Source organism: Triticum urartu, chromosome 3A (genome assembly GCF_056163025.1).
Source record: "Triticum urartu cultivar PI428250 chromosome 3A, HENAU_Tu73, whole genome shotgun sequence".
Lineage (NCBI taxonomy): Eukaryota > Viridiplantae > Streptophyta > Magnoliopsida > Poales > Poaceae > Triticum > Triticum urartu.
The window spans coordinates 702,338,131-702,348,212 of NC_141875.1; the positions used below are offsets into that span (position 1 = coordinate 702,338,131).

The 10,082-nt window shown below is 44.9% G+C and overlaps 1 protein-coding gene across 11 annotated transcripts; it reads left to right on the plus strand.

Moving 5' to 3' along the window:
* Positions 1-2,456: 2,456 nt before the first annotated feature.
* Positions 2,457-9,872, plus strand: LOC147981873 (uncharacterized). 11 transcript variants are annotated; one of them, XR_015599071.1, is made up of 7 exons: positions 2,457-5,375; positions 5,472-5,638; positions 5,752-5,815; positions 6,554-6,907; positions 7,007-7,053; positions 7,589-7,672; positions 7,897-9,872. XR_015599071.1 is itself a non-coding variant. In XM_087514145.1 (5 exons), exons 1-5 carry the CDS (start codon positions 5,209-5,211, stop codon positions 7,903-7,905), a joined length of 375 nt encoding a protein of 124 aa, XP_087370271.1. In that variant the 5' UTR covers positions 2,464-5,208; the 3' UTR covers positions 7,906-9,870. The 11 variants fall into 11 exon arrangements, 2 of the variants coding, with proteins under 2 accessions (XP_087370271.1, XP_087370270.1); XR_015599072.1 differs by lacking the exon at positions 5,472-5,638 and having other exon boundaries at positions 6,554-6,604; positions 6,775-6,907; XR_015599067.1 differs by having other exon boundaries at positions 2,458-5,375; positions 6,545-6,907.
* Positions 9,873-10,082: the final 210 nt, after the last annotated feature.

Genomic DNA, 10,082 nt, shown 5'->3' on the forward strand with positions numbered 1-10,082 from the left:
CACGCAAGATCATGATGATGCATAGCAACGAGAGGGGAGAGTGTTGTCTACGTACCCTCGTAGACCGTTCGCGGAAGCGTTATATCAACGCGTTTGATGTAGTCGTACGTCTTCACGATCCGACCGATCCAAGTACCGAAAGCACGGCACATCCGAGTTCTGCACACGTTTGACTTGGTGACGTCCTCGCCTTCTCGATCCAGTAAGAGGGGCGAAGTAGTAGATGAGTTCCGACAGCACGATGGCGTGGTGACGGTGTTGGTGAAGAACAATCTCCGCAGGGCTTCACCTAAGCACTACGAAAACTATGACGGAGGATAAACTAGAGGAGACGGGGTAGCCGGCACACGGCTTGGTGTTTCTTGATGTCTCTTTGGTGCTAGCCCTACCCCTCTATTTATATATTGAGCCCTGGGGTCGAAACTTGGAGTAAAAGCCTCCTCAAAGTCGGTTTCACCCGAAAGGCAAGAGTCCTTCTCGGACTCCAGGGCTAGACGCCAGGGTTCCCGGCGTCTACCCCCTAGATGCCAGGGTTCCTGGCGTCTAGCCTCTGGTCTCCGCAAAACTTCCTTTTGCACTTTCCAAAAGTCTCGTGGGCTTTCCCCTTTGGCCCAGATAAAGTGTTCTCGTGCCCAAACATTTCGGGAAACATCCGGAATCCTTCCGGAGATCAAACACTACTATCCACATATCAATCTTTACTTCCGGACCATTCCGGAGTTCCTCGTCATATCTGTGATCTCATCCAAAACTCCGACCAACATTCGGTCACCAACATACATAACTCATAGTACTATATCGTCAACGAACGTTAAGCGTGCGGACCCTACGGGTTTGAGAACTATGTAGACATGACCGAGACACCTCTCTTGTCAATAACCAATAGTGGGACCTGGATGCCCATAGGATGCCCATATTGGCTCCTACATACTCTACGAAGATCTTTATCGGTCAGACCGCATAACAACATATGTTGTTCCCTTTGTCATCGGTATGTTACTCGCCCGAGATTCGATTGTCGGTATCTCAATACCTAGTTCAATCTCGTTAGCGGCAAGTCTCTTTACTCGTTCCGTAATACATCATCCCGCAACTAACTCATTAGTTGCAATGCTTGCAAGGCTTATAGTGATGTGCATTACCGAGTGGGCCCAGAGATACCTCTCCGACAATCGGAGTGACAAATCCTAATCTCGAAATACGCCAACCCAACAAGTACCTTTGGAGACACCTGTAGAGCACCTTTATAATCACCCCGTTACGTTGTGACGTTTGGTGGCACACAAAGTGTTCCTCCGGTAAACGGGAGTTGCATAATTTCATAGTCATAGGAACATGTATAAGTCATGAAGAAAGCAATAGCAACAAACTAAACGATCAAGTGCTAAGCTAACGGAATGGGTCAAGTCAATCACATCATTCTCCTAATGATGTGACCCCGTTAATCAAATGGCAACTCATGTCTATGGTTAGGAAACATAACCATCTTTGATCAACGAGCTAGTCAACTAGGGACATACTAGTGACACTCTGTTTGTCTATGTATTCACACATGTATTATATTTCCGGTTAATACAATTCTACCATGAATAATAAACATTTATCATGAAATAAGGAAATAAATAATAACTTTATTATTGCCTCCAGGGCATATTTCCTTCAGTTATTAACAAAATCCCTCCTTGGATTCTACATGACCTATGTATATGCCGATGATTTTATCATCAAGTCTATACAACGCATGAAAAGTGCTCACAATCATATCAAGACGGATATTATGTAGTTAAGATTCAACAGAATCATCTTCCATTATCTTTCAAGATAATACCACTTGTGTTGCTCAAATGCATACAATTTATATACATAACAATATTGCAAATTGAAATTTTGCAAAGTTCAGGGGGAGAAAACTCCTAGAACTAAACTTACTAATTATCGTCTAATAATAATATAATGTACTCATTCCTTATGAGTTTTCCAATGTTGGTTTCTCATATGGGTTCTATGGACTCAGTTACTATACCTACAGTATATCCAATTCCTATATTTGCTCCTTATATTTTTCACAGGATCGTCGATGGATATCAATTATACAAGATCAAGATTAAGGATCATGAAGATCATTCAAGATTTTTCAGCACTCAAGGATATGTGAAGAATTTCAAGATGACGAAGTATTAAAAGGACCACGTTTGTCCAAGGGGGAGTGTTAGGAAATAATTAAGCATTCTATTTAGGCTAAGTAGGCAGTTAGGATTGTGTTAGTAACAACTGATAGCAGTTGCCTTATCTTAGCGTTGTCCAAACGCCAAACACCCCGAACAGGCGTATGTGCCTCTTCGAAGGGATGTGAGCTCTGGAACCGACAATGTAAACACGCCTGTTTAGATGCTTTATAAGGCCTGAGAAATACATCAATGAAATCACACTTTTCACTTCAATCTCTTTCTTTCTTCTCAAGTGTTATAGACAGCTTCTCCAGTGGGCTTTTCTTAGTAGTTGTCTGCATAAACTAGTCACCGTGTGGAACATTAAAATAATAATCCATGGCTACCAGTAGCACCAGTACCAACGGCAGCCATACAACGGGCAAAGTGGCGTCGTTAGCCAATGATTTTTCACGTGATTAGACCTTCTGCCGATTTACCGACGATCTCTTCCTTTTCTCTTCTTCTCTCTCCTCCAATTCACCAAATATCCTAGGTGGCACCTCCTATAGATAGCTGAGTCGAACCTCATTGTACATGCCCTGAGGCACATCATAGGAACCGTCATCCACGGACCACCATCCCAGTTCTTGGACCATCGCCTTTGCACGCAAATGGACGGTGCTGCTCAGGGTACCATGTCTCATGTTAGCTTTTGTCTGTTTCGATAGGGTACATGCTTATCAATACTGTAATATCAAGGTTACCTGTACACGAACTGAGATAGGAGTAGGTCCTGTAGGGATAGGGAGAATATCTGATGCACCGGTGTTTGTGGTACTACTGATGCACCAAACTCACATTGCACATTTAAAATGTTCAAAAAATTCTGAAAACAATTTAGCACATTCTCACTATACCAATATAGGTTGTCATAAAATTTCAAGTCAAAATTCAATACATAGGATAGACAACAAAAACGACAAATTCAACATTAAATAGTACATAACATAAGTTGGGCATTAGATTTGGCCCATTCTCCAATGATGTCAAATTGCGTGTTGATAATGTCAAGAGAGATTGGGATAAACCGAACTTGATATGGGAGGAGTTCGTAAAGAGAGGTCTGAACGACCAGAGTATCACTAGCATGAAAGTTTGCTATCCATGTGCCGGAACCATGAGTTGGTTACGAGACCTTGTGGGTTTCACCTCTAGCCTAACCCAACTTGTTTGAGATTAAAGGCTTTGTTTTTTGGATATTCCCTAGCCGCCCCTCCTCTCCCTAGCCACCCCTCCTCCTCTTCCCTTCCTCCTGCCGCCTGAGGAAGCAGCTGGGCAAGCCCGGGGCGCCAAGGATGGTTGCGGCGGGGCCTCGGTTGCCCTACCTCTGCGTGGGGAACCCTGAATCTGGAGTGGCGGCTCCATTGGCAAGGCACGGCCGGATAGAAGCTGTCCGGGCGGTGGATCTGGCGTCCCGGTCGTGCGGGCGGCGGGATCCGGTGGTCGTTGGCGGCCGGCGGCGGTTTCTGCGGTGGCCGGTGCGCGCGATCTGACACCTTCCCTCCTCCCCTGTTCGGTGTGCGGGCCAACCTCGTCGGGCCGCGCTTCCTTGGGTTGCCGGTTCTGTACAGGAGGCGCTGGTGGTGGCGGGGATCTAGTTCGGGAGAAATCCCTGGTCGGCCATGGCCGGCCGCGTCGACGGCAACGCCTGAGGGCGCCGTTCCCCTCCTTGGAGGCGTCGGTATGGACTGATCCCCTCACTCCCCCTTCCTCTTCCCCTAGGTCTCCCGGGCGAAAACCCTAACTTTGTTGGGCGGCGACGGCGCTCACGGCGCCGTTCCTTTCTTGAAGGCGCCGCTTTGGGAACCTTGGAGCTGGGTGGCGCTTGTGGGTGGTGGGCGACGGTGGTGGTGCGACCCTATCCTAGCATGGATCTGCATCCGTTGCATGGAGATGGACTCGCGTAGGTGGAGGTCGTCGTTTGGCGTCATGGTGGCGTCGATGACGGAGGCACCTGCCAAGGTTGGCACCTCAATCTGCTCTGAAGATGGACCAGTGGAAGATGACGGCGACGGCACATGTGAGTGCGTCAGACCGGTTTGTGCCCCGGACCCGGTATGTGGCTCGGTCAGGGCCTTCGGCTTTAGATGTTAGGCTTAGGTGAGAGGTCTGGGTATTTGGCCCAGCTTGCACCCGTTCATCATATGGATTGGAGTAGCGGCAGATGTTGCCAAGATGGCGGATTCAGGCATATTGGTGTATTACTTTGTAAGGTCCTCAAGAATAATCAACAAAATAGCCGCATACATCTCCCAGGCCGGGGGTCATCCTCCTTTTCTAAAAAAAGAAATGTTTAAATTTTGATACGAAAATTTGGAACAACATATGTTGAAGTTGTGTCAATGTGCTGGATATTTTTCATACTTTTTCAAAATGTTCAATGACATTCAGTGCACCGTTAGCACTAGTGTGGGTATTAAACCCATTTCGCGTCGCGCAAATGGCGCTCTCTCGCGCGTGCCACGTCGTCCCTGTGGCGCTGTTACTTTCAAGGGTTTTTACTGGAGGCGAGGAGAAAGAGAAAAAAAGCAATAAACGCAACGATTGGGTGGTCGTTTCCTTCCCAACGAAGGCAGCTCCGCATTGGGTCGCACGCGGGTCTTCCTCTCCGCCTCTCTCCCCCACACGCCGCCAGCCAGAGCCGCCTCCTCCTCTTCCCGTTTGTCTTCCCCTCTCGCTCAAGAAGATCCACGGGACACCGCTCTTCCTCTTCTCCGTATTGATGGTGAGCAAGAAGATGGGGCGGATTTGGGCGAGGGCTCCAGTGCCACCTCCCTTGAACGAGGGATCTCACCGGCGTGATCTCTCGACACGGCGAAGAACAGGGGAGTACCACAACGTCGATCAGAGAAGGCGGAGGGGATGGGGGGGAGTGGATGCCAGCGATTGTGGTGGATCGGCGTTGCTGGCTCCCCACCGGCCTCCTTCGTCTCCCAACCACATATGGCTCCCACCCTTCCTCTGATGTGGTGTCGTGGGAGCAAGAACAAGAGCAGGCATGGTTTGTATCTACATCCAGTGTTCACATGGCCAGATCGATGGAACTCACTCTGGCCGGTTAGGAGGGGCAGCGCCGAGGCGGCGAGGAAGTGGCCGGGGACAAGGCCCAGGGCGGCAAAGCCAACCTGAGCAAGGTGCTGCCGGCCACCTTCCAGAAAATCACAGGTTAGATTTATAATCGATGCATGTTTCTTTCAGTAAACCATGCCCTCAGTTTATCTCATTTTGCGGTTATTCGAGCGCCTATTTATTGTTGTTCAGTACCTATAAAATTTCAAAGCTGAGCTCCTCTCGTCACACATATCCTACTGGGTGCTTGCCTATTGGATCAGTGCCTAAATCATTCCCACCATTTGAGCACCCAAGCCATCAACTTCTAGAGAAAAAAAATTCCATTCTAGCAACAAAGATTCATTTCTAAACAACTGGTATGCTTGCAAGTTCTAATTTCCTTCAAATAATTATTTATCAATGCTATCCATTCCTTTGTTTCGTCCTAATAAGTTTGACATGATGATGCCATTGTTGTTTGTTTGTGAAGGTACAATAAGTTCAAGAATAAATACGTTGATGAGCCTAAGAAGTTCAGAATCGGTTTCAGTGAGGTGCAGCTTCCTCTCATATTCTCTTGTTGTGGCAACTTTATAACTGTTTGTTAAAGAAAAGTAGTTTACAACAAAAGTAGTGTACAAAGTCTGTCAAGTTTAACTATTATGTTTTACTACAATGATTGCTCTTTAATTTCCAGCTACTAGAATCTTAAAAGTGAGGTTGCTTTCCAACTACAATTGTATAATTTAGAAGTGATTATCATGTTTGAGAAGGATGATCAATCTGTTTTGGTGTACATGATAGTATGATCCTTTTTAATGGATTTCTTATATGGCGTCACGACTTCTTTCACTCGGTTTTCTGTTGAGTGATCGAGTGTGTAGTGTACTCAGGGTGTCCTGCACTTTATGTAAGACTGTAAAGATAGGATTCATAGTGTTTTTGGAAAGGTTGGCTGGTCTTTGTGGTCCCTAAGAAACGTGTTTGAACGTTGATCGATCGGGCAATAGTGGAGAAGGAAAAAACGAAAGCACTGCTGTAGTCAAACACTCGAGCTGGAGATGCGTGTGATGCATTATACGGGGGAGGTGACGTTTTTATAGGTTGGTTTGGTAGGATTCAAATGACATTTGTATGATAGACTGCTTTGACTTAATTAACTTTCACCTTAAGTTTATCTACATTAAACCATCAAAGTATATAAAAAGTAAATGTATTGTTATCATGTATATCCTGAAATCCACATAATAAGAACAGGGTATTAATTGGATGTTATGCACTAGACATTGCAGCTCAATGATTGGATCCTTGATGAAGATACAAAGGCACTCCGTTTTCTTCAGGTAGTGCACATTTATATGGAGCCAGTTTGTTGTATTTGGATATCTCATCATGTCCATATTTCATTGTTGTAAATTCTCCCTGGTTCTATAATGTACTATGCATGTCCTGTCTGTTGGCAATGCGCTGGCCTCCATATGCTTGCCATCCTTTCTTCATCATCTCCAAGCAGTTGTGCGGCAGTGACTCGACATGGGCGGAGTCCGTGGTGGCCTGCTCGAGGCTTTCAGCTGGAGATCCACGGCTCGCTCGCGTTGTCGCTACCCTCTGCCTCTCCCTCATGCAGCAGCCTTCTTGACGATATGGTCTTCCTCCTCTCCCCATCCCTTAATTTCTAGGGTTTTGAACTTGGCCCAGTAGCTGATTCACGGGCTTGTGTAAAACGACCTTGTGGTTGGATGCAGGGTGCTCCTTTCTCTAGCACCTCCCACCGCAGGTTGTACATCCCCACGTGAGGTCCCCTTTCTTATCTATATGTCTACTTTATTTTAATTCAGTAGCATATATGTGTGATATCTTGGTCAGGAAACGGACATTCTCTATTACTATTTTTTTTAACATTTCCATTGCCCTGTTGTCTGTTAGACACCCTTAAACTACCAAAAAAGACGAATTACTTCACACTTTCAGTACTCTTGAGTTCCCGCCAGTCTGATTCCTTACCGGAATGACCACTAGATAATCTATTGGTAAGAGATGAATAGTCTGATCATTTACTATGTGAAAAAGGGGCACGATTAGGACGTGCAGAGCATATACATGATATAATAGTTCACTCTTTTTACCTGTTAGATAAACCTTTATTTAAGCTTTGGAGGTAACATGTGTGTACATGCATAGTGGCACACTCGCACATTTTCTGATTCTGTGCATGAATTATACCTTCAAACAATGAAAGAAACATTGCAGTACTTCATTTGAAATATTGTTGAGGGCTGAGACATTTGATTCTGCTATTTGAAGTGAATGATGAAATTCTTCTGCAGAAGTTATATGGTTATCGGTTTATACTTTATTCTCCAGACTTCAGGAGGTTCTGGGAAGAACTCTGCTCTTCTATCTCTGAAAAGGTATCTTGACACTTCTTATGTCGATAAATTTCCTGGTTAAAACAGTATCTTGTGCAGCAAGCTAACTTGAACCATCATTCTCTTTTTTGAGTTAAGTACCTTATATCAGTACCTTTATTTAGCCTCTTCTCATTCTTAACTGCTTGAACTGATGTAGAAGGACTTGATTTTTCAAAGTTACTAGGCTTGCATTTTTCTTATTTCTCAGCCCTATCTTTTCTCAGGAGGTCTAGATTGACTCGTGCCCTGTGTTGTCGAGAGACCGTGGGCTTCCCTCATATTATACATCTTTCGCTCTCGACAAGGTAGATATGATTGACATATCCTGATTTTCATTAATTCCTCGTTCCCTACACTTATAATTTAGCTTTATCACAAGGTATTTTTGAATCTTTTATCTTGAACTGGCATTGATTTAGGATGAATAACATGTGCGGCTACACTTCATTTAATAGGCTGCTCTCTTTTTTGTGATGGATTTTGACCTCTACATTCATTATGACTAAACCCATCTTTCTCTCATTGTTTTTTTATTTGTGATTTGTGCTGTCAACGAGGCGTTTGATGAAAAACCAAGCAACACGCATGTGAGATGTGAGATGTGAGATCGACTATTTAATCTGCTGCTGTTATTGACAAGTGCTCCAAATTGTATGAAAATCTCTTCTATCGCTGTAGTAAATAGAAAGCAGATGCTCCTTGCATAGTTTCCAATTCTCTTTTTGTAAATTTAGACTAAGCTATGTCGTGGCACTGTGTGTCCCTTGGGCCGCTATCAAGGTAGATATGTAGAAATATATGGCTAATTATGGCATATGCAGATTTGTTTGGTTAGATAAATGTGGAATGAAATATTTCTTTTCTCTTTGTTGACAGTAGAAAACAATTCACTCCAGTTCACCAGGTCCCAAAATTTTGATAGCTAAAAAGTTTGGTCTGATCAAATATGTTTTCTTTTTTTGAACAATCACCAGGGGGGAGAGGGTGACCACCTGAATATATTACTCAAAGAACGCCCAAGGGCGAGTTACATCATAGATTACAGCGAGAGGAGAGGTACAAGTGCCAAGACATGGCAGCCCCCTACTTATAGGGTGATTAAATATGTTGTGATGAAACATCTTCGAGTATTGTGGTTATTAGTCTCAATTACTCTTATATGTTCTTTCTTATATGTTTGCACCAGATTCAAGCACCAGTTCTATGGAATTGGAATGAAAAACACTCGCGTCTAAGCACTTGCGATCCTCGTAATAGCAAGTTTGTAACTCCTCTGAAGGCTAAAGTTAGCAAAGATAGCATATTCACCTATATTGAAATAATTGTACATAAGTGCCATCAAGAATTAGGGCAGGTCGTAAAGCAAGATAGATGCGCACCAGACCGCCTCAAGAGACGCGCCCGGGGCGCGTCCCAGCCACTAGTGCATGTGTCAATGTGGCGTGCTACTCTTGCGAGAGTTGGGAGAGTCGTCAGAGTTTTTTTTCTTTTGAGAAAAGCGTCATCACTAAGATGCAAGTGTTGCTCCGCCCATCCTCCTCGGTGGGCTCGCCCAGCCCGATCATGCAAAATATACTAGCCAAACTTTTATTATTGGGGATGCTACGCTCGGCCGGTGGATCTTTTGAAAAGATCCGCCGCCTCACGAGCTGTTTGGTTGTGTGATGCGAGCCGTTCAATCCTCTTGTCTAATTTCCTGCAACGATGCTCTCGTTGCAAGATCTGCTCTTCTTTGATTTTATGCAACAAGAGCTTCGTTGAGGAAACCTCATCTTATATAATTTTCTGTAACAAGACCCATATTGCAAAACCTCTTCTTCTTTAATTTTCTGCAACAAGACCCTTAGAAGTATTGCAACAACATCTTTCATGGAATCTAATTTTCTGCAACAACATCTCCCGTCGCATTTAATTTTCTACAGCCAGCAGATCCTTGTTGCAAAAATATCTTTCGCCGTGTCTAATTTTCCGCAACAAGACCCTAGTCGCAAAAATTACAACAGGACTTCCTGTTGCGTCTAAGTTTGTGCAGCAAGACCTTTGTTGCAAAAATTGCAACAAATTTATTGTTGCGTTTGAGCTTGAGAAGGCGAGAGCCATGGATGCCGGCAGTCCTCCAGGACGGTGGTGACATCAAACTGCGAGTGACGGCAGATGCAACTTCAGAGGCAGGTGGTGCGGTCCCGTGGCTTCCAGCGCACGTGCAGCCAGCAAGTACTCCCTCCGTTCCGAATTACTCGTCACAGAAATGGATGTATGATCTACATACATCCATTTCTGTGACGAGTAATTCGGAACGGAGGGAGTAGCACTGTGGTGGCCGGCTTCGAGCATCTACGCACCAGCCACAAGTTGCTGCACTAACCATCGGCCATGGAGCGCTTCTCGTCATGGACAACACTTTGCTGAA

What these genes read in the sequence shown, in the direction of transcription:
- LOC147981873 (XM_087514144.1), top strand. Translation starts at nt 5,209, where the DNA reads ATGGTTTGTATCTACATCCAGTGTTCACATGGCCAGATCGATGGAACT. An exon ending in CACCTTCCAGAAAATCACAG is followed by an intron (nt 5,376 to 5,751) that starts GTTAGATTTATA and finishes TTGTTTGTGAAG; the next exon opens with GTACAATAAGTTCAAGAATA. An exon ending in TCAGAATCGGTTTCAGTGAG is followed by an intron (nt 5,816 to 6,544) that starts GTGCAGCTTCCT and finishes GTTATGCACTAG; the next exon opens with ACATTGCAGCTCAATGATTG.